General features: G+C 53.2%; 9 protein-coding genes across 9 annotated transcripts; 4 read left to right on the top strand and 5 right to left on the bottom strand.

The window, feature by feature from the left end:
- Positions 1-534: 534 nt before the first annotated feature.
- On the top strand, positions 535-922 carry BZA70DRAFT_224194 (uncharacterized protein; the record flags this gene model as incomplete). The annotated part of the gene is made up of 2 exons (XM_064910202.1): positions 535-660; positions 728-922. Coding segments are annotated over 2 exons (321 nt in total), but the record flags the coding sequence as incomplete, so codon positions are not given.
- Positions 923-1,884: 962 nt separating this feature from the next.
- BZA70DRAFT_255765 (ribosomal RNA adenine methyltransferase KsgA/Erm) lies at positions 1,885-3,337 on the top strand. Its single transcript, XM_064910788.1, has 3 exons — positions 1,885-2,091; positions 2,151-2,225; positions 2,275-3,337. The coding sequence occupies exons 1-3, from the start codon at positions 2,028-2,030 to the stop codon at positions 3,270-3,272; spliced, it is 1,137 nt and encodes a 378-aa protein (XP_064769096.1). The 5' UTR covers positions 1,885-2,027; the 3' UTR covers positions 3,273-3,337.
- Positions 3,338-3,358: 21 nt separating this feature from the next.
- On the top strand, positions 3,359-6,194 carry BZA70DRAFT_123065 (Nup85 nucleoporin-domain-containing protein). Its single transcript, XM_064909513.1, has 4 exons — positions 3,359-4,005; positions 4,058-5,110; positions 5,170-5,271; positions 5,331-6,194. The coding sequence occupies exons 1-4, from the start codon at positions 3,505-3,507 to the stop codon at positions 6,111-6,113; spliced, it is 2,439 nt and encodes an 812-aa protein (XP_064769095.1). The 5' UTR covers positions 3,359-3,504; the 3' UTR covers positions 6,114-6,194.
- A 1-nt stretch (position 6,195) lies between these two features.
- Positions 6,196-7,034, top strand: BZA70DRAFT_123071 (uncharacterized protein). The gene has a single exon (XM_064909514.1). The coding sequence runs from the start codon at positions 6,364-6,366 to the stop codon at positions 6,973-6,975; it is 612 nt and encodes a 203-aa protein (XP_064769094.1). The 5' UTR covers positions 6,196-6,363; the 3' UTR covers positions 6,976-7,034.
- Positions 7,035-7,078: 44 nt separating this feature from the next.
- Positions 7,079-8,595, bottom strand: BZA70DRAFT_298885 (DNA-directed RNA polymerase I subunit A49; the record flags this gene model as incomplete). The annotated part of the gene is made up of 4 exons (XM_064914632.1): positions 7,079-7,972; positions 8,038-8,170; positions 8,232-8,434; positions 8,455-8,595. The coding sequence occupies 4 exons, from the start codon at positions 8,593-8,595 to the stop codon at positions 7,079-7,081; spliced, it is 1,371 nt and encodes a 456-aa protein (XP_064769093.1).
- A 1,143-nt stretch (positions 8,596-9,738) lies between these two features.
- On the bottom strand, positions 9,739-11,347 carry BZA70DRAFT_275604 (pyridoxine biosynthesis protein pyroA). The gene is made up of 9 exons (XM_064912176.1): positions 11,111-11,347; positions 11,034-11,049; positions 10,821-10,967; positions 10,742-10,755; positions 10,609-10,689; positions 10,424-10,546; positions 10,173-10,371; positions 9,966-10,107; positions 9,739-9,909 (listed from the first exon to the last, which is right to left on the bottom strand). Exons 1-9 carry the CDS (start codon positions 11,211-11,213, stop codon positions 9,802-9,804), a joined length of 933 nt encoding a protein of 310 aa, XP_064769092.1. The 5' UTR covers positions 11,214-11,347; the 3' UTR covers positions 9,739-9,801.
- Positions 11,348-11,393: 46 nt separating this feature from the next.
- On the bottom strand, positions 11,394-13,787 carry BZA70DRAFT_275598 (uncharacterized protein). Its single transcript, XM_064912175.1, has 2 exons — positions 13,638-13,787; positions 11,394-13,582 (listed from the first exon to the last, which is right to left on the bottom strand). The coding sequence occupies exon 2, from the start codon at positions 13,394-13,396 to the stop codon at positions 11,828-11,830; it is 1,569 nt and encodes a 522-aa protein (XP_064769091.1). The 5' UTR covers positions 13,397-13,582; positions 13,638-13,787; the 3' UTR covers positions 11,394-11,827.
- On the bottom strand, positions 13,788-16,775 carry BZA70DRAFT_275596 (uncharacterized protein). The gene is made up of 2 exons (XM_064912174.1): positions 16,623-16,775; positions 13,788-16,465 (listed from the first exon to the last, which is right to left on the bottom strand). Exons 1-2 carry the CDS (start codon positions 16,659-16,661, stop codon positions 14,132-14,134), a joined length of 2,373 nt encoding a protein of 790 aa, XP_064769090.1. The 5' UTR covers positions 16,662-16,775; the 3' UTR covers positions 13,788-14,131.
- A 502-nt stretch (positions 16,776-17,277) lies between these two features.
- On the bottom strand, positions 17,278-21,007 carry BZA70DRAFT_122871 (protein kinase C). The gene is made up of 3 exons (XM_064909512.1): positions 20,507-21,007; positions 20,147-20,425; positions 17,278-20,071 (listed from the first exon to the last, which is right to left on the bottom strand). The coding sequence occupies exons 1-3, from the start codon at positions 20,757-20,759 to the stop codon at positions 17,316-17,318; spliced, it is 3,288 nt and encodes a 1,095-aa protein (XP_064769089.1). The 5' UTR covers positions 20,760-21,007; the 3' UTR covers positions 17,278-17,315.
- Between the last annotated feature and the right edge of the window lie 2 nt (positions 21,008-21,009).

Here is a 21,009-nt window from a genome sequence, read left to right as displayed (position 1 = left end):
CGCAACACGTCGTCATCGTCTGCGGCCTCTACACCTTCGGTAACGACGCCGACGACGTCATCGACCCCGTCGTCGGTGACTGCGACTCCGAATCCGACGTCGGGACCGCCGCGGACGCCTGAGCGGCGGGTGAGTGCGTCGTCGGTGTATTCGAGCCGGAATAAGCCGAAGCGCAGGTCACCGACGAACTTTAGCGAGGGGAGTGCGTCAGCGGTGGGGGCTACGCAGGTGGATCATCTGATGGTTATTATCCAGGCGCGGGAGAAGTTGAAGAAGAGTAAGACGCCGTCGACGACGCCGGGGGAGGGGTCGGGGTCGTATTTCCCGTTTGATGGCGAGCAGAGTGTGGCACAGGCACAGGCAGAGCAACAGAATCAGCAAGAACAACAAGAGCAGCAGCAGCAGCAGCAGCAGCAACAGCAGCAACAGCAACAACATCAACAACAAGAACAACAGCAGCAACAGCCACAGAAACAAGACGGAAGGCAGAAGAAATGCAAGGGGGTGCTGACATATCCTTGTCTTCATCCGGGATGCGGCAAGATCTTCACACAAAAGACGCATCTGGATGTGCATGGACGGAGTCATACCGGGTCGAGGCCGTATGTGTGCGATGTGCCCGGGTGTGGCAAGCGGTTTTCGCAGCGAGGGAATCTGCGGGTGAGATTTTGTTGTTTTGTTTTTATAGAAGGGCTTTTGAAGAAAATTGAACTAACAGGTATAATAGACGCACAAGCGGAGTCATACAGGAGAAAAGCCGTTTGTTTGCGAGCTATGCAATAAGCGGTTCGCGCAGCGGGGAAACGTGCGAGCGCATCTTTTGATTCATGAAGATTACCGGCCATTTTTGTGCAAGTTGGACGGATGCACAAAGACGTTTACGCAGCTGGGAAACTTGAAGGCGCATCAGAACAAGTTCCACGCGAAAGCGCTGGAGACGCTTGCGCAAAAGTTCCAGGTGTATGTGGAGGCGGATTACGACGAGGCCGCGATTCCGAGCGAGGATCGGGAGTTGTTTGGGTATTTTGCGGATCTGTATCGGAACGCGAATAAGGGGATTAAGGGGAGAGGGAAGAGTTCGAGTAAGCTTGCGAAGGTTGGTGATGGTGTTGTTGATGGGCAGCAGAAGGAGCAGCAGCAGCAGCAGCAGCAGCAGCAAGACGGGGAGAGCATGATGCTGAATCTGGCAAAGCCGCCACAGGGAATGACGTTGCCGCCGCGAGAGGCGGTGTATGATCTTGCGGGCGTGAGTGGATACGGCAGACTTCAAGGGATGCAGCCAGCGCATCTGCCGCCGCCGGGATCGTCGTTGCCGCACATGCACGAGAGTCTACCGCGAGTTCTCGATCCACCGCAGCAGCAGCAGCAGCAGCAGCAGAATATAATGTCGATGCATCATCTTGCGCCGATTCAGATCTCGGATACGTTACAGCCACCGTCGCAGCAGCAGCAGCTTGGTCCTCCTCAGTTCTTTTGATGTTTATTGATCTATTGCTTGGATGGTTATCGAGTTGAGTTATTGTGGCATTCATTGATTCATTGTAGGGCGGTCGGCGTCCGATTGTTTTCATTCATTCTGATCATTTGCAGAGACTTGTTAGTGATGTGATATATATATACAAGTAGTTATATCTATAACGATATGTTATATAGTAGATAGTAATAGTAAACAGGAAGAAAGAAGAAATATTGTAAAGCCACCAAACAAGGTTTGCAACTCCCAAATATTTTCGCCGCCGCTCGTCGGTTTCCTCCTCTTCCTCTTCCTCTTCAGAACAACAACGATGGCGACAAGTACAAAGATGATGAAGAGACCATTCCGGTTGGTTCAGCGGTCGAATGTGTCTGTGCAGATGTCTCTGTCGCGCAGGTACGTCGGTACAGCGACAGCGACAGCAACAGAAACAGAAACAGAAACAGCGACAGCAGCAGCAGCAGCAGAGCAACCAGCTAAGCCGAGAAACGTGTGGACGCAGGCAAAGAGGGTGGCGCAGGACGTGCAGCCCGGCGTTGTTGATCCGGAGAAGATGAGGGAGGTGTTTAAGCGGAAGCTGTACGATCGGACTTCGTTTGTGAATTATGAGCGTTGTGGTAGGTGGTGTGGTGATAATGAAGAGTTGAAGATGAGGTGACTGACTGAATACTTGTAGGTGAGATATTGAACGAGTTGGATCTTACTGAGGTGTATAAATCTGGCGAGCATGAGATTATCGAGCTGTATCCATGTAAGTATCTCCTACTCTCTCTCTATCTTCTCCTCTCTAACAGCAGCAGGCACAGGAGTCTGGGGACGGGCAGTCTGCGAACTGACAAAGCCCTCGCGACACGTCGCCCTCGAACACATCCCCGCCTTCCACGAATACTCCAAGAAACTCAACTCCGACCTCCCCACGATGCTCCCGATCGCAGTCGACCCCTACAAATGGAGCGTGTACACCTCGCTGATCAAGTACGGCGGCATCAACCCCCAGAAACTGCCATCCGACAAGATCAACCCGTCGCTGCTTGTTATCGGAAACTTGACCACGAGCCAGTCTAAGCAGCTGCTCGACCAGTTCCTCGTCACGGTCATGTACCGCAACTGGCTGCAGCACTATGGCTGCGTGAGGATGCTGCTATGGACGACCGCGAGCGTCGCGTCGAAGGTTACGCTCACGCAGGGCGAACGCCACCGCGGACGACTTGCCGCGCTCGCGGGACTATTCACAGACATCACACCCGTGGCGACTTTCTACGAGCACAAGGATTTCGCGAAGGCGATAAAAATCAAAAGGGCGCAAGCACAAAAGAAATTGGGTCGCGTGGGCTCAGACGTGCGCGAGAAGACTACTGAGTTTGCGCCGGTGCCGTACAACAAGAAAACGTTGGATGCCAACCCCGTGCAGCTGACTTCCGCCGACGTACTCGGGCGCGACGAGCTTGTGTTGCTCGATATCAAGCCGAAGCCGATCCAGGCGTGGGAAGACCAAGTCTCGATGCCAGCGGTCGAGTACGTCTTCCGCAACCTGTTCATCCTGAGCTCAGTCGCGCTCAGCAGCGCGGTCTCGTCGCTCGGGCCCGGAGCGCCAGAGTACCTCAGCCAGAAGCTTCCGGCGAAGATGATGGCCAAGCACCCGATCGATCTCTCGAACGAGGAGTTTATCGAGCTCTTGCTCGCGTTTGAGAATTGGCCGTTCAAGCCTGAGCATTACTTTGATATCACGGCCGATGCGGATGACACGCTGCAGGCTGCGCCTGCGGAACTGACTAGTAGTGTATTGCAGACTGAATAGATCTTTTCTCTTTTCTTTCAACCTGATAAGACGAGTAGTAGAAGAAGAGCAGTAGAATAACTGAGTAAAAGTGAAGGTCGATGAGGAGCAGAGATAAAGTTTAAATTTCTTTTTCTCCTCTGCGACCGTAAACACGCGTCCATCTCCGCTTTTGATCCGCAACAGCTGCTGATCCCGACAGCGGAGTCTGTGTTTAGTTGAAGAAAGGTCTGTGTATTTACATTCAAACACGATGAGTTCGCAGCCGACGTTTAATTTTGGCGTGGGTGCGAACAGCGGCGGGTTCATGAGCAACAACAGCAGCAGCAGCGCGTTTTCGTTTGGTGGTTCGAAGCAGCCGATGTTTGGAGCGAGTTCTGCGTCTGCGTCGGGTTTTATGGCGTCGACGAGTCATCAGAAGATGGATGAGGATGAGCAGAGTGATCAGGAGGAGGAGGAGGAGGAGGAGGAGGAGGATGAGGAAGACGACGACGACGACTACGACTACGACTACGACGACTTTGGAGTGACCTCCCTCCCCGACGCACCAGTCGCTCGCGGCATGCTTCCCGAGTTCAGCAAACGCGACCGCACGCTCAAGTTCCTCATGGACCCTGTCCTTTCCGAAGGCGCGGCCTGGATCGCGCGCAAGCACCTCAAAGCAGATAAAGTCGACGGCCCGGTGCTGCCTGAGGAGACAAAGCTGTATCCTGCTTTGGTGCCGGGCACGAAGCGGGCGCCAGAGTATTCTTCTGTGAGTGTTCTTTGTTGAAGAAATATGTAAGAAGAAGATACTAACTATTCAGTTCATTGTGGAATCACATAATCTCTTCATCCAACTCCAGCTCGCGGCCCAAGAAGCCGCCGCGTCAACACAACAACCCACGATCGAAGACGAGCGCATCCTTCCCCGGTTCGCAAACCAATTCCTGCAAGTCGTCGACGCCTGGCGCCGTCGTGTGCCGAGCGCACTCGAGCCCTCGCTCTCGGACGCTTACGTGCTCTGCCACTGCCTTGTCGCGACCTACTTTGTCGATCCGAGCGTGACGCGCGCAGAAGCCGTCATGAACTGGTTGAACCAGTCGATGCCGCGGCCGACGACGGAGGAGACTAGGGATATAATGACCTCGCTCAGACCCGTCGACCAGCCCGGGTTCTGGAACCTCGTCCATCTGACCGCCACAAGAGGTTTATTTCTGCAGTGCTCAAACTGCTTGAAGCAGTCGGCGATCATCGCACCAGACCAGGCCACCCTCGGCGTTCTGCAATCCGCAATCTCGGTCCTCGAGTCCGCGCCAAAAGGCACCCAGGCTTTCCTCGCCCACCGGCAATGGCGCGCGCGCGCAATCACGTTCGGCGACGACGCCGCCCGGCTTGCCGATCCCGGTCTCCGCCACGGCCTGACTACGCTCTCGCGCATCCTCCGCGGCGACATCAACACGCTCTTTGCGTTTTCGGAAACATGGCAGGAAGCCACTGCCGCGCTTTTCCTGCTTCACGACCCGTCCCCCGCGCGACTGACCGAGTACTTTGATCTCGCGACGAAGGAGTTCCCGATCGACAGCACGTTGCTAGTCGACGAGGGCTGCGCGGCCTTGTTTGCAAACAACATCGCCAAAGCGCTCGTGTGCGCCGAAGGCCTGGATATTTGCGTGGCCGCGCATATGGCTGATTTCTGCGATCGGCAGCGCATGCTGGATGACTTTATCGACGTCGAGACGATCGAGCGGCCGTCGATTAGGGATTATTTGTTTATTAGGCATGCTGAGGTGTGTTTTGCGATGCCGGAGTTGTTTGTGGTTGGGGTCGCGTATTTGAGGGATACGGATGTTAAAGAGAATGTCACTTTGATCAGGAATGTAAGTTATGAGATGTGAGTGTGGTTTTTACAGTGTATGCAGTGCTGACGGTTGTTTAGATTGTGACGCAGATATATCCCGAGGATGAGGAGATGGTGGAACATCTACTGGTTGTCTGCGACGACGTCGGACTAGACACAGAAAAAGGCGAGATCGTGACCGTAAGTGCATCTCTCCTTCTCATATGAAAGAAAAATGAGGAAAGGCTAACTATCCGCAGGCCTGGAGTAAACTCCAACTCTCACGCAACGAGATCGGCAGCGCGCTACACTGGCTCAGCAGCGTGCACAACTACGTCGACACGCGCGCGGTCGTGTGGACTCTTGTCGAGCGCAGTTTACTACAAGGCGGCGCGTGTCCTCTGCCCGACGCTATCTTGGGCGAGTTTTTGACGTCGCCGGGGTTGTGCCCGGATGTGATTCGCGAGTTTATCGCGCCGTATGCGATTTATTATAGTTATCGGCAGCAGTTGATGCAGATCAGCAGTTCTTGCTCAGAAGAGGATGAGGAGGAAGAAGAAGGAGGAAGAGGAAGTTTGAAGGAGGCGGCGATGCATCTTGCGTCGCTGATTCAGTTTGCGTATTTACCGCGCAAGTACGCGCTCGCGCTGATAGCGGAGTTACTAGCGCTTCTCCAACTCGCGCCGAACTTTGCGGACGAGCGAGCAGGATCAGGGATGCTGCTGCCGATCGCGGACATGAGTCAGATCATGACGTTGTTTTACAAGCTCGAGAAAGACAAGCGGGAGTTTTCGCAGAGCTTTGAGTTTCTGTGTGACGTGCTGGGTGAGGGGCGGCGCGAGTTTGTCGAGAGTCGGCGGATGCAGAAGAATCACAGTGAGAGCTTTGATTGGCGGGTCCAGTTCGTTGCGGGTGATGGGCTCGATGTGGAGGAGGAGGGGGAGAGGAAGCGGGTGGAGAAGGTTGCGGCGAAAGTGTGTCGGGTGATGCGCGAGAGTTTGGTGAAGGAGATTTCGCGGGCGTATCTGGAGCAGGAGCAGTAATCTATCTCTTTCTGCAGAGTATCTTTTGTATAAAAGTATTGTAGGGAAGTAATGTAGAGAAGTAGTTTGAGGAAGTGTTGTAGAGGTGGGATATCGACACAAACCCCGCTGCGGTGTTGGTTCTTCACGCGTGGCCTTTACACCTGATCAGATATCTACAACTGCACCAAATCTATATCTGCACTAGATATCATATATATACACTGCATATCATATATACACCCACACAGCTCAATTGAACTACAGCACAATGGATTTCACACCAGTACCAATCAACTTCGACCCCGTCACCAAACACCTCTCGCTATCCTCCACCTCCTCCCCCGACGACCCCCTCGCGACCGCCCTCTCGGCCGTCAACACCCTCCACCGGGACCTCATCAACCTCAACGCCGACGTCCCGCCCCCACCAAACCAGATCAACGGCCGCCTGACAGAGCAAGTGCGCAAGCTCAAGGACTCCGGCAACCAAGCCTTCAAGCGCACGGCCTACGCGGACGCGATCCGCATGTACACGCTCGCGATCGAGATGGCGCTGAAGCGGCCGGCGTGGGAGGCGGCGGGGTATCAGCGCGAGGAGATATGTCTGCTGTACTCGAATCGCGCGCAGGCGTACATGTCTACTGCTGCGTGGGGGGAGGCGCTTGCGGATTCGGAGGCGGCGATTTTCTTGAAGCGGTCGTTTACAAAGGCGCATTATAGGAAGGGAAAGTGTTTGCAGAATATGGGCAGGTTGAGGGATGCGAAGGATGCGTATGAGCTTGGGTTGGAGTCTGGGGCGACGGCGGAGGGCGGGAGTGAGGCGGAACTGAAGACGGCGTTGGCGGAGGTGGAGGAGCTGATGAGGCAGAGTGGTAATTAGTTTGGTCTTGGATGATTTTTTGTATGATAATGATAGATAATTGATACAACTACTACATGAACAGAAGAACTTTTATATGCAATTAGAAACACAACACGACACACTATCTCCTAGTCGAAGCTCTCTTCCGTCTCGCAATCTCCGGCAGCTTAAACGGCAACGCCAAGCTCGCCATCTTATAATTCGCCGCCTCCGCGCTCGACAACCCCAGCGCCTCCTTCTGTCCCGCCGTGCACGGCTTGATCTTACACCCGAGCGCCTTGAACAGCTCCTGCACTTTCAGCGGTCTGATCGAGAGCTCGGACGCCAGCAGCGGGACTTCGACCGTGTACTCGTCGATGCGGAGACAGGTCGCAAACAGATAACACAGCAGCTTGTCTTCGTTCTTGGGCGTGACCGTGAACGCGTGCTCGAGGTCTTTGCCCACCCGCCCGGCCTTGGACTCCCCAAACCGTCTGATCAGTCCGTCGACGAGGATCTCGGGCGGATGATTCAGCTTGGCGAGCAGCATGCGCTTGTTGTTTGTCCGGCGGTTCTCGTAAAAGCCAATCAAGAGAGCGGCATAGTACAGCAGCTTGAGTTTCTCGACCTGCGCCTCGTTCTGGATCCGCCCGACGCGCGTGTTGATGTAGTTCGAGCTCTTGACCGGGAAATTCTCCACCCGTTTCTCCGCGCTCTTCTCCCTCAACAACGACACCGGCATCCGAATCGCCTTGAACTCATCCGCCTGTAGAAGACCCCCGATGAGTGGATAAATCTCCTCGACAGCGCTCGCGTCCTCTTTACACGGCGGAATCGGTCGATCCTCAGACTCCTGCTTCGCGAGCTCGTCGGCCGACGGCAGCGTCGACGTCGACGCCTTGATGTTGTCCACGATCGACTCGGTGAAGGACTCGAGCTTGTCGGCGTCGATCTGGTTGCGCGCCAGGTCGTCGATCGCGCGCTTGGCTTTCTTGGTTCCGAAGGCTTCGCCGAGGGCGTTTCGTTGTATGCGGTTCTGTGTAGTTGTGGTTAGCACTTTTGTCTTCGTCTGTTACAGTTTAAAGAAAAGAGGAGACACACCTGAACATCAACCTGCTTCTTGTCAACAATCGTCTTCTTCTTCTGCGCTTTGATAGTCCGGGCCGCAGTCACCACCGGCGCATGCACAAGCTCAACCGACTCCGTCGCCGGATCATAGATGCCGACATAGTACCTACACAACAGTTAGCAGTAGCTCTGTGCTCACAATAACATAAAAGCAAGATAACACCCACAAATCTTCCTCTGGAGAGTTGGTCCCGTCAAACTCCATGCGCTCGGTTTCGCCGTGAATCAGGTACTTTGTGTCCTTGTGCTGGTACGCCTCGAAGGTCGTCTGCTCCGGCACATTCACGCCGGGAAATAGACCTATCAACAAGTTAATAATCGCCACAACAGCAACACTAGCAGCAGCGCCAACACACCGAGAAACAAAGTACTGCGCTCGTCAAGACGCACATCAACGCCGTGCTCTACGCTCTCGCCCGCATCGTCAGCCTCGAGCCGCGCCTTCTTCTCCTTCTTGTCCTTCTTGTGCTCCTTGTGCTCCTTGTGGTGATGCTTCCGCTTCTTCCCGCTGTGCTCTGGATCCGCGCTCATGGTGGTGGGTGTTAGTAAAGAGAAGCAGAGGTGGATGTGGAAGAGGTCGACGAGAAAAAAAATAATCAACTTTGGCGGGTGCGGCTCAGGCAACTCCCAAAGCGAAAGATTTTCTTGCTTCTGTTACAACAACTACATTACTACTGTCTATGTGTTTAAGAGATCAGAGATCAATAGTCTACATCAAAGTGCATTTCCAATCATTCATTGAATAAACAGAAGTACAAAGCAAGTTTTCGGTATATACAATATCTCGACATACATCCCATTCCGTCATGCCGCGCAGGCAACTTACATCACCTCCGCTGCACTCCAAACAAGAACCCGAGATATAGATACATGAAACACTGTCGGTCCCATAGAAGAAATCATAAACGCTTGATCAATCCAATCACCAAGTCTCCTTGCCGCTCAGACTGATTCGTTCCTTCTATACTGTCGATCCACAAAACACGCCGTCAAGAATGTCTGTCGCTCCGTTACGAGATAACCAGGTTATCTTCTCCTTAAATGCCTGGAGGACTATGCGGAAAGACTAGAGAGCGCGACACGTTTATTTGCTAGACAGTAGTTAGTATCATCCATCACCATCACTCAAGACACAATCAATCAATCAACATACGATCTAGCTCTGACTTTCCGGCGCTTCCGCTTCAATCTTCTAACTCTCTTCTTTCTCTGTATTGCGAAAAACCATTGTTAGCCATTGCTCCTGCCCACCCCGAGTGAGTGATTCAGAGTATTCATACCCATTTAGCACGCATCCTACAGCAACGCAACAAGTCAGTAACCATTCATCAATTGCAATTGCATCCAATAGTAGTAAATACACACCTGCCTGATTTCTTTTAGGTGAAGTAAAAGAAATTGTTCAAAAAGAATACGAGTTGCTGGTGAGAAGAGAAGAAGAAAGAAAGAGCGGGCGGGGCTCCTGAGATTCATATACTCTCTGCGCGTGCCCTGCCGCCGGTGGTTGTAGGGTTTGTCTTTGCTATCTGATTTCTGTGCCCAGAACAATACACTCACTGTTTCTACTTACTTCCTACTATTCTGGGGCACAGATCTTAAGTGTGACTGCTTTTTCTAACCCTTTGCTTAGTCACAGATCTAACCTGCTGACGTCACAGAAATTAAACTTCCAAATCAGGTAATTGCAAAATATCACATTAACTACTACTACTACATTACTATCTACTCCTTCTACCATTACCACCCACGGCCGGCAAGCTTCTCGGTCTCCTTCAGACTCTCGACCGTACGGCCAACCATCGCCGGACCCAAGTCGGTGCTCACCTCGGCCAGAACCTTAGCGTCCTATAATTATTTACTGTCAGCATCATCTCTCACACTCACAATCTCTGTAGACTTACGTTGAAGTGGGTGACTGCCTGCACAATCGCACGCGCCCGCTTCTCCGGGTTATGCCCCAAAAAGATTCCAGAGCCTACAAACACGCCGTCGCAGCCCAGCTGCATACACAGCGCGGCATCCGCAGGCGTAGCAATTCCTCCACTACAATACAAAACCAGTCAGCAGGCCGTATATCAAACCATTCTCTCTTAGCTCTCGTAACTCACGCGGCAAAGTTGACAACGCTGAGATGTCCTTTCCGGGCGGTATCCTTCAGCAGATGGTACGAAACACCAAGCTCCTTCGCATACACGAAAAGCTCCTCGTCAGGCATGTTTGCTGCCTTACGGATCTCCTGGTTGATCTGGCGGATATGCTTAACTGCCTCGGTCACGTCACCTGTTCCTGCTTCACCCTTTGTGCGCACTATCACTTCATTAGCTCATCTTCATACAGGAATCAAACGGCTTCATCATACTCATGGCGGCTCCTTCGCTGATACGGCGAAGCGCTTCTCCGAGGTTACGCGCTCCGCAGACAAAAGGGACCTTGAAATTGTGCTTGACAATGTGGTGCGTCTGATCCGCGGGAGTCAAAACCTCTGTATAACACGTTAGTCAATTACCTCATCGAATCTCATAATTAAGAAATAGGGCTAATTACCAGACTCATCAATGTAGTCGACTCCAAGTGACTCCAAAATCTGAGCCTCGACAAAGTGACCAATACGGCATTTAGCCATGACTTGCACAACGTTAGTCCTAAATTCATTCTACTATATCATCTCAGAACTCACCAGGAATCGACACACTAGAAACAGCATTAGCCCAAGCACATTTCCAGATCAGAAGAAAAGAGAAGGAAAAGGCACTCACGCGTCAATGATCTCGTTGATCAGCTTCGGGTCGCTCATTCTCGCAACACCGCCCTCGGCACGAATATCAGCAGGCACACGCTCGAGAGCCATGACGGCACAGGCACCTGCGCGCTCGGCGATAATCGCTTGCTCGGCATTAACGACGCTAGACGAGGTCAGTTGATGTGATACGGTTGAATTGAGATGGAATTGAGTCTTCAGACATGCTTACTCCATGATAACACCACCTAGACATAAGAATGCATCATTAGTAAAGAGATAATAGTAAAGAGCAGTGAGTAATCCTACCCTTGAGCATCTGCGCAAGCCCGGTCTTGAGCGTGAACGAGGTATTAGCCGCCAGCAACTTGTCGTCGACGGGCGGACGCGGAGTAGATGATTTCTCAGACATTGCTGTGTATAATTCTCTGGATATTAGTATGTATTGTACAGTTTTATACGGGCGGAGGAGCGTGCGGAAGTGGAGGAGCGTGCGGAGTAAAATAGCGAAGAGAAAAATCTTGTTGAGTGGACGATGAATGAAACTATGACTCGGCTGAGAGTTTTTATTTTTATTTTTTATCCACAATTACTCATTGTTCGTTATATACTGCTTATTACAACCTACTTATTATTTAGATATACAATCAATATAGAAATAAAGACGCAGTAATACATCTCCAATGTCAGTCATTAACTGCGTTGCAATTTAAGCAACTCCGTGCTTCAACTACCTTTCAGTAATATCTCGATTAATCATCTCACTACACAACTTCATTACCACTACTACCTTCCCCACCTACACATCAATACTCTCCACAGAATCTCCATCAAATGCTGCACCGCCCCGCCCGCTGATCTCCATCACAGACGCATCTTCCTTGACTCGTCGTCAGTGGCTTTCGGTGGCTTGCGGCTATACCCGTCACATCATCTCGTGAAAAACTGTAATTTCTACTCATCTCCTTCCTCCACACTCCATCCATATCTCATCAACAAATACATTCACAGTCATAAACTAGCCCATCAACCGAGAAATACACCCACAACTCCACCAATAACCCGCACCGGCATCTTTGCGCCCGCCTTCGCAACTTTCCACGGTAGATCCCATATACACCACTTACACCACTTCAACACCCCCCACGCCCACCTCCTCAATCCCCCCTGTTCTCCCTCCGCCTTCCCCCCTCCTGAGTTTGTTCGCCGAGGTTTCTGATTCTGATTCTGATTCTGATTCTGATTCTGAGATCGTCGCAGCGACGGAGACACCGGCATACCCTGCCGCAAACCAGCATCCCCCGCCGCCTCTGCAAACCTACTCAACTCCCCCTCCAGCGCCGCTATGCGCTCATCAACATCATTCGTAAGCTCGACCCTGTTCCGCTCATACTTCCGCATCGCGCGCACAAGCGCATCCACATCCTTGCGGATCCCGCCATCCATCATCTCTCGCACCGCAAACACAACTTCGCGAAGAACCGCCAGCTCGGCTTGTAACTCCGCCATCTCCCGCTTCAGCCCGCCAACGACCGACTCGCCCTCGACCGACACCGCGAGATCCTCCGTCCGCCGCTTGCAGTACTCGGCCAGACAGTTTCCCGCTCGTACGCATGCTGACAAGACAAACAATGTAATGTTGAAATTCGAAATCAAGCTTCCCGCCGCTGTGTTCCCACCGTCCAGCGACCACCGCACGAAATGCAGAAACACGCCTCCGACGACCGGACTAGCAAACAGGGCTCCGAGAGCAACCAACTCCCAGCGTTGGATCCTAGCAGTCGCTTTTATCCGCCGTCTGATCTCCTCCTTTTCTTCAGCTCCTTCTCTTAGTTGCCGAGCATTTGCGCGCAGGAGCTGCAATTCGGCGTTGACGGCTTGCGCTCGCGTATCCTTATACCAGTCATGAGGTACTTTGATCAGGAAATGTAGGTACAACGACATCAGCAGCAGCAAAAACACATTCGTCACCGCACGCGATCCATTAGTGAAGCATATCCCCACAAACGCAGGACTAAGCGCCAGCAGTAGCGGCACCCAGTTCCACGCACTATCTTCTTCAGTCTCGTGAGTGCTTTTCCGTCTGTTGTCGATAACCTTGCTGTCGCGGCGTTTGACTTCAGTCTGTCTCCGCTCGATCGATCGAGGCGCGAGTGGTTGCATCGATCGCGCTTCGGTTAGGGATGGTGACGGTTCTAAACCGCTGACAACTGCCGGGGAGGTTTCGAATCTCTGGTCACTCGTGCTTTTCCCAGCCAATTTACTACCTGTACTAGCAAAAGTCTTCGGACTTGGACTGTCACTAGACTCCGCGCCTTCTCCCTTCGACTCCACCTTTAGCGCCGGCGAGATCGCAGAAGCACCACCTCCGGCTGAAAAGTTACCATTCCCCACACCAGGCGCAGACACAGATCGCCGCCACTGCCGATCAGACAGCATCGACACAAAATCCGCATCAGACGACGTCGATAGTTGATGCCGCGTAGGTCGTTGTCGAAGGTACGGTCGTAGCAAAGGCGGAGAAGAGTCGGGAGTTGACGAACGCGTTTGGTTGATTGTAAACAGACTTGCCGGCGGTTGCAGAGTCGCTGCCATGTTTGCTACACAAAATAAAAGAAGAATAAGCAGCGAAAGAAAATCAAAAATTTGTAGAAAGAGAAAACAAAAGGAATCTGAGAACGCGAATTGTTTGAATTATTATTGATTGTCGATCTGCTCGCAGTTGAGTTTACGCGCACGCGACGTTGATCCGCTACCGGTTCTTCTGTCCTTTGCTCTTTGCTTGGATTTGTTACATAATTCTGTAGAAATATCGTATATTTAACAGCTATATTACCTGCTTTGTATATATCTGCTGCCAATCTCTGCTCTTGCTGCTGATGGTGATGGTGATTTGTAGGATCTGCGGATCAGATCAAGCTCATCTCATCGAGAGTTTGCTTTTCTTCACGTGATTATGTTCTGCAGTTCAATAACTGATCAACAAATAACATACAAAGAGTCCATAGTCGGCTCAGAGAACGATAAATATTCTCTAATAACATTAATCCTTTATTAACAATATTAAATTCACCCAATTCATACAGTTGACAAGTGCGACAAGCATCTCTGGGCATTCTTCTAGTAAGCAGAAGCATGTAAAATACACAAAATATCCAAACCAAAACAAAACACACAATAACCAGTACAAAAATCAGATCCAAATCATAAATGACAATTATAAACCAAGCACTCTACACTAACGACCTATAACCTCTGAAAAAAGAATTACATAAGAAACCAAGAAAGAAAATAACAAACTAATCATGACAAAACCCGATTTTCAAACCCTCAAACAGCATTATCTGTACACTCTCGCCACTGCCCCAGCTCTAAGTCCCCTTCATCGCCAAACGCAGGCGCATATGTCGAGCCCAGATCCGCGTCCATCAACGACGAGTCGTGATGATTGATGATCATCTCCTGCTGGGCGGATTGATGGCCCTGCGGCTGCTCATGCGCAGACTTGTCCCATGGAACCTGTCCAGTCATATCAGGAAACCCTTGGTACGCACCCGCACCTGCTCCCAGCGCTGGGTAGATCGTCGACCTCGGCAGCGTATCCTGCATCGATCGCTGACGCACCCTCCGCATGCCGCCGTGCGCCGCCATCTGGCCTAGCGCTTGCTGGTGCTGCAACTGCTGCTGATGCTGCTGGAACGGCGGCGAGACAAAATCGTACACAGGCGTTCCGTGCTCTGGAGTCGGGACCATAGACGGCGGTGCCAGGTGCTGCTGGTGCTGCTGGTGCTGGACCAGTTGCCCGAGCGAATCTTCTATCGATCCGGTGGTGTACCGTCTGGAGTTTGCATTAAAGAACGCAGGCGGCGTGGTGCTCGCGCTGGTCATCACGCTCCGCGGCATGTACAGAAGCTGATGCGCGTTGTCTATTCCGCCAGCGGAATCGCGCGGTATGAAACCGGTAAGAGCCTCCGCGGTAGCCGGAGTCGCCGACGGTAACAAAGCAGAGGGATGTCTAGAACCCCCACCGCCGACCAGTAGCGAGTTATATGGAAGATGTTGCGACTGGTGCTGCTGCTCTAGCAGACCAGAGTGCTGCTGATGAGGAAATACCTGAGGCAGCTCATCCGCCGCCTGATTCAGATTGACGGCTACAAACTGTGGCCGTTCTTGCGGGTGCTGCGGAACTTGCACAGACATATACTGCGGCTTGGGCGGCTCTTGAGGTTGCTGCTCCGCATGTTGCGGTAATGGCTGCTGATGTTCTTGCTGATGTGACTGTTGTGGAAGTTGATGTGAAGTTTGAGATTGTGGTTGTGGCTGTGGTTGAGATTGCGGTAATGATGAGGGCGGCTGCTGCTGCTGCTGGATCGGGCTATTCTCGCGACAGAACTTTTGACTAGGCGGTTCCTCTGCCTTGATATAAGCATCCTCTTCCAGCGCACGCTTCGCAGGACTGAGCGGCGATACAGACTTTGGCATCTGGCTCGCGATCGTCGTCATCGACCTGCTCGACGCCTTGACGGCCGCCGCCGCTGCCGCCTGCACGCTCTTCGTCAGTTTCTCCGGCGCGATCGTCCAGATGATGAGGGCCTCGTCTGATCTGCTTGGGTTCCGCTGGTACCGCTCCTCCATATCCGCGACGTAGTAGATTTCTTCTAGAACCTCCATCTTGTTCTTTGGGATGTTTAGCGAGTACTCCAGCGTCGCACTCCTCAGCTGCCGCAGGTCTGCCTTGCGCGAGCGCAGCATCGATATCAGCAGCAGCAACCGCTCCGGTTTCATTAAATGGTCTGGCTCCTTATGCCGAGCCTGGCTTGGCCACCAGTCCGGCTTATAGCCTTCCCCCTTGTTGTAAGGATGATTCGTCTGCTTCTTGGGCTCGATAACCTTGATCCACGCCTTTGCAACAATCTTGCACACCAGCTGCTGCAGCTCGCGGAACTTGGCCTCCAGAAACTCAGTCACGGCGGCCGAGTCCGAGATGGCGAGCGGGTAGTACTCTGGCTGGTCGCTATCGCGCGCGCATATCGGCTCGGGGATCTCCGCCGTCGAGCGCACGTAGATGGGCGCCGGCCGCACGCGCTGCGCCTGCGACAGGAACTCGTCGTCGATCTCGGAGGTGCCTGGCAGCGTGGCGTACACGGCCGACGAGCAACTGGCGGGCGTCGACAGCTGCGTCGCGGAAGGTGGGCCGCCGCCGCCGCCGCCGGCTCCACCGTGCATGCCGAGTTGGTTGGGCGAGCGCACGATTGCGGGGGAGTGGTGGTGGGAGGGTGTCGAGGTCAGGGTCGTGAGGGAGCGAGGGATGGCGTCATCCGGCGTGGTGGATAGCTGGATGGTGAGGGCCGAGGCGTCGGCGAGCAAGTCGTCCCCCCACCGCAGGCTGCTACAGTCGTCCCCCAAGAGGTCGAGCACGCCGCGCGCGCTCGTGCTGGTGCAATTGTCGCCGGCCGCGGATGCGGGATGTGTTGATCGCAGGGTGGAGAGCAGCAGGTCGGACTGCACAGTAGGAAAGAGGAGGTGCCGATGCGCCTCGAGCGCGCTCGAGCTCAGGACGTGCAATTGACACGGAGTATCAGGCCTGCCGTGCGCCCTTGGGATTGCGACGAGGAGGTAGTCGAGAACGCTGCCGCGGTCGAGTGCAGCAAGGTCGGAGAGAACCTGGAGGGAGCGGGCAAGGCCAAGGATTAGCAACAGACAGACAGCCAACACGCTCCGCAGACAAGACGAGCGCAACATCACCACAACATCCGGGCAAAGCAAACATCGGTAAAAGGTGGGCAGGCCCGCCGCGCAGGCCGCCGGGGGATCAACGTACTCTCGAGAGCCGCTTCCGGGCGTTCTCCGTCGACGACATTCCGGCAAGGGTCCTTTCTCTCTCAGGGTCTGGCGGCCACGGACAGGAAGTAAATTGGAGTGGTCAAGGCGAAGAAAGAGCAGCATCAGCAGAGAAGGTGCGCGCAGCCCCCGATGGCAGTTGCCGCACCCGCTAAAGCCGACTCGCGAGAGCTTATTAAGTAAGGCGGAGGCCGGCGATGACAAACTTCGCGGCCGCTGCTTATTTTTGCGCTACCAGATTCGGCTTCTTTGTGCTCCAGGGGGCGCACGGCGCACGGCGCTCGACGCCTCACTTTGGCTGCGCTGCCGGCTAATCAGCTGCAGCCACTGGTGCACATTTAGGCAGTTGCCGTCGGCCGGTACCACTATTCGGCCTCGCTTCGACGATCGCTTATCTGAACTATATAAAGCTGCTCTCACCTCATCTCCGCGCTATCACACGAATTGTGTGATCGCCTCGCCGTACACTGTCGCTGCAATTGGCTGGAGGGCGCTCCGCATATACTGCATGCATGCTCCTGCATCTCTTCTCTGAATCCTCGCTCTTTTTTCTCATACTTGTCAATCATTCATAACATATACGTACATCAATAAAAATAGAAACCTAATTTCCTTCACCTCTCCCCCCTCCCCTCTCCCCTGTCCCTCTCCCTCTCCCTCTCCCTCTCTCCCCTCACAGCGAGTCGCTGTTCAGGTACGAAAACCCGCGGAACTGTTCCTGGTCCGCCTTCGTCAACACCGTCGTCACCGGCGTCAGCACTGGCACCTCCGCCGTGAACTCTTGGTCAAAGTTGCGCGTGTCGGTCGCGCTCTCGATCGTAGGGATGTACGGCGGCGGCACCCGCTTGTGGTAGATGTCGTCCCAATTAATGTTTGCAAAGTATGGATGAGCCATCACGTCCTTCGCATCGTTCACGCCCGATCCCAGACGCTTCGCCGGATCCCGCGTCAGCAGCTCCTGCAGAATCGACACGCTGTTGCGCGCCATGTTGATCGGGTACAGCGGCTCGTCGCTCAGAATGGCGCCGAAAATCTCCTGCTCGTCGTCTCCCCTGAACGGGCTCTGTCCCAGAATCATCTGGTAGATCAAAACTCCAAACGCCCACCAATCGACCGCGCGTCCATATCTCTGGCCCTCAATGATCTCCGGTGCCATCAGCTCGGGCGTACCGCAAAACGTGCTCGTCGTGCTCCCGTACTCCATGTTCTCCTTGCACAATCCGTAATCAGCAATCTTAACATGGCCATCCAGCGTCAACAAAATATTATCAAGCTTCAAGTCTCGGTAAATCACTCCAGCCTCGTGGAAACACATAAGGCCTAGGCACACCTCGGCCGCGTAGAATTGCGCACGGCGCGCGCTGAACGGTTCCTTCTGGATATGCCACATCAAATCACCTCCGCTGATATAATCCATCACAAAATACACTCTCGTCTCCGTTTGGAAACATGAGTGCAGGTTGAGCAAAAACGGATGTCTTTCGCGATTCGCTATCAGAAACACCCGTTTTTCCGAACGCGTGCTCTCCACCCCGTCCGTTTCCAGAATGTACTCCTTCTTCACAACCTTGATCGCATACAATGACTTGCTGGTCTTTGCTTCCGCAAGCATAACCTTTCCAAAATTTCCCTTTCCAAGCACAGCCAAGAAATTGAAATCATCAAGTCCAATCTTGCGGCGCGCCTGCTGTGCTTGCTGCATCCGTTGCGCCTGTGCTGCCTGCTGCGCCTGCTGTGCCTGCCTCTGCTGCTGCAATTGTTGCTGCTGAGCCTGCAGCTGTTGCTGTTGCTGTTGCTGTTGCTGTTGTTGCTGCTGCTGTAGTTGTAATTGCTGCTGCTGTTGTTGCATCTGTTGCTGTTGCTGTAACTTTTGCTGCTGCAGCAATTGCTGTTGTTGCGCCTGATGCTGCTGTTGGGCTTGCTGCTCAGCCGAGTATCGCTGTTGCACCTGAGGAGGAGGCGCAGACACAGGCACCCTCTGCACAATGCTTCCACCAGAACCTGTTCGCCGTTGTTGCTGTAGCTGCTGCTGCTGCTGTTGCTGTTGCTGCTGCTTCTTAGCAAGCTCTGCATCCGGTATCCTCTGAGGAGCATACTCATCCACCCGTGATTGTGGCACAGACGAAACTCTCTGTCCAACCGGCTGAATTGTCGGCTGTCCACTACTCGTGCGTGGCGGCGGCGTCAGCTGCTCTGGTCTCGTAGCATACGGCGACGTGCTCGGGATCAGCTTGTTGCGCTTTTCATTCGGCGATCCCGACGACAGTGACGACATCGACGACGTAGAAGTAGGCGGCGTAGGCAACTGCTTCTGCGTCTGTGGCTTCGACGTCTGCTGATCCTTCATAGCCTGGAGAATCTTATTCGCCGTCTCCATAGACATTCCACAAAAGTCAGGCACAAGATGCACACAGTCCGCGTGGCACGTCAACCCACATTCTTTACATTTCCGAGCCACCCGCTTTCCGAGCGGTAGAATATAACCACAGTGACAGCACCAGTTGGCACCCATGTTTGTCATCGGCTCGAACCGATGAGGAATCCGGTGGTTGATCTTCTCCTCATCCGGGTCCGTGTCCGAGCTCGATTTCGAGATACATTTCGTGACAACCTTCGAATAACACTTTTTGTGGCACGTATACTTGCAGTCCTCGCACTGATATCCGGATGAGTACTTAAGAAACTCACCACAGAATGCGCATCGCATAACGTTGTAGAACTGCTGCTGAACAAACTTGTGACCATACATCTCGTGGACTTCCTCCTTGCGCTGTCGAATAGCACCCTGGCGACCAAGTCCACCTCTTCCGAGCTGGTGGTCCATCATCCGTTTATTTTGATTGCGCTTCATAAACGAGACGCGAATGCGAATACGACCAGTGGGCTCCAGCACAAACCATTCCTCAACATACTGTTCCTGCTCAGCAACCGGCAACATAGGCTGATGAGCCACCGAAGCTGATGCTGCGTGAGCCGGCGGCTGAGGAGCACCAGTAGTATTAGCAGTATTCATTTGCCGAATGCCACTCGTTGCCGCGGCGGCCACATCTCTAGTCTGGTCAGCAGCAACCCATCCACTGGAAGCCAACTCAGCCTCTGCTTTCTTTCGACGCTGTTCTTCCACAATATCTGACAGTCGTATCCACATCATACCAATCGGAACATTATGGTCCCCAGATTTATCATAAACCGTGATCTCGGCTTCATTCGCCTTGTCCACTTCAAGATCAAACGTCTCATTCCATCTATCGTTGCGAGACGGGCGAGTGCGCACTTTGACGGGGTCCTCAACTTTGATTAGAACCGTGGTCTCTGGCGCCCGGCCCCGATTGGTAGCCGCGTGGTCGACGTTCTCGACAGCTAAAATAGTGATCCGCAGTCGGCCAGAAAGGGGTCGACGGATGTTTGGGGAGTTGAAACTTCTATTGTCTAATCATCAAGATGGTTGTTAGCTATAAACATCAAAACATGGTAAAGCGGAGACATAAACGATGTTGAACATACCTTCAGCTTCATCATCCAACACGATATGCATGTCCTGATAACGCTTCAGGGCTTTGTTCAGCAGAGAGATTTTCTCATAAGACTCCATCCGCTGGTATTCGGCTTGCTTTTGGTTTTCGGCCTGTAGTTTATTACGCCGGTCGCCTTCAAGCTGGTAAAGTCGAACGAGTTTCTCGGTGCCCTCGCTGTACTGGCTCTCGACCGAGAGCTTGAATTCAAGCTGCTGGAGCATGAGCTGGATACGTTGACCGAGATAAGGCGAGTCGTATTTGATAAGATCTTCGTAGCAGTTAGTATATAGTAGTCATGAACAGACAACAGGAAGAAAGAGCCTCCAGGGGACCGTCGCGACGAACTTACCTAGCTCGGTGTAGTTTTGACGAGGCTTTGTATTGCGCTGGCTCTGCAGTTCTTTAAGCGTCTTCTCCAAATACTCAATGTTCTTTCTTGATTCTCGAATATTTGAGTCACATCGACTTTTGACGTCCGCGTTCGAGGTGTTGTTTCGCATCGCGGTCGCGCCTGTGATCAGGGATCGCTCGCGCTCGATCTTGCGGTAAATGTCATCGATCACAGACGACCCGGACGAGGCCGACTGGACTTTGCTCGCCATAGTTGAACTCTTTGCAGATAGGTGTTCGATTGGGGATGCTTAGGAGGTGAGTGAGCAAGGGGGGATGGAATGTCGCAGGATGAAAGATGAGGGAAAAAAATGGGTCTTTTGTTGACTGGCGATCTGGCGAGAGAGCGAGAGCGAGGGAGGTAGAAGGAGTGGAACCCAAACCCGAACCGACTCCATTTGAAACCGGTTCGGGTTCAGGAGCTTTGGCCGTGCCCCGACGCTGCCTGCGCCTCCTCGAGCA

This window comes from Myxozyma melibiosi (assembly GCF_037950935.1).
Source record: "Myxozyma melibiosi strain Phaff 52-87 chromosome Unknown BZA70scaffold_3, whole genome shotgun sequence".
NCBI lineage: Eukaryota > Fungi > Ascomycota > Lipomycetes > Lipomycetales > Lipomycetaceae > Myxozyma > Myxozyma melibiosi.
Note: the sequence above shows the minus strand (reverse complement) of the source record. Positions and strands in the feature narration are given on the sequence as shown.

Coding starts and splice junctions, on each gene's coding strand:
- BZA70DRAFT_255765 (XM_064910788.1), top strand. CDS start 2,028: ATGAGGGAGGTGTTTAAGCGGAAGCTGTACGATCGGACTTCGTTTGTG. Junction 2,092..2,150: donor TGTGAATTATGAGCGTTGTG/GTAGGTGGTGTG, acceptor GAATACTTGTAG/GTGAGATATTGAACGAGTTG. Junction 2,226..2,274: donor GATTATCGAGCTGTATCCAT/GTAAGTATCTCC, acceptor TAACAGCAGCAG/GCACAGGAGTCTGGGGACGG.
- BZA70DRAFT_123071 (XM_064909514.1), top strand. CDS start 6,364: ATGGATTTCACACCAGTACCAATCAACTTCGACCCCGTCACCAAACAC.
- BZA70DRAFT_275598 (XM_064912175.1), bottom strand. CDS start 13,396: ATGGCAGCGACTCTGCAACCGCCGGCAAGTCTGTTTACAATCAACCAA.
- BZA70DRAFT_275596 (XM_064912174.1), bottom strand. CDS start 16,661: ATGTCGTCGACGGAGAACGCCCGGAAGCGGCTCTCGAGA. Junction 16,466..16,622: donor CCCGGAAGCGGCTCTCGAGA/GTACGTTGATCC, acceptor CGCTCCCTCCAG/GTTCTCTCCGACCTTGCTGC.
- BZA70DRAFT_275604 (XM_064912176.1), bottom strand. CDS start 11,213: ATGTCTGAGAAATCATCTACTCCGCGTCCGCCCGTCGACGACAAGTTG. Junction 10,372..10,423: donor CAGCGAAGGAGCCGCCATGA/GTATGATGAAGC, acceptor ATGAAGTGATAG/TGCGCACAAAGGGTGAAGCA. Junction 10,108..10,172: donor AGCGTTGTCAACTTTGCCGC/GTGAGTTACGAG, acceptor TTTGTATTGTAG/TGGAGGAATTGCTACGCCTG.
- BZA70DRAFT_123065 (XM_064909513.1), top strand. CDS start 3,505: ATGAGTTCGCAGCCGACGTTTAATTTTGGCGTGGGTGCGAACAGCGGC. Junction 4,006..4,057: donor GGGCGCCAGAGTATTCTTCT/GTGAGTGTTCTT, acceptor CTAACTATTCAG/TTCATTGTGGAATCACATAA. Junction 5,111..5,169: donor ATGTCACTTTGATCAGGAAT/GTAAGTTATGAG, acceptor ACGGTTGTTTAG/ATTGTGACGCAGATATATCC.
- BZA70DRAFT_122871 (XM_064909512.1), bottom strand. CDS start 20,759: ATGGCGAGCAAAGTCCAGTCGGCCTCGTCCGGGTCGTCTGTGATCGAT. Junction 20,426..20,506: donor TCAAAACTACACCGAGCTAG/GTAAGTTCGTCG, acceptor ACTGCTACGAAG/ATCTTATCAAATACGACTCG. Junction 20,072..20,146: donor GTTGGATGATGAAGCTGAAG/GTATGTTCAACA, acceptor CTTGATGATTAG/ACAATAGAAGTTTCAACTCC.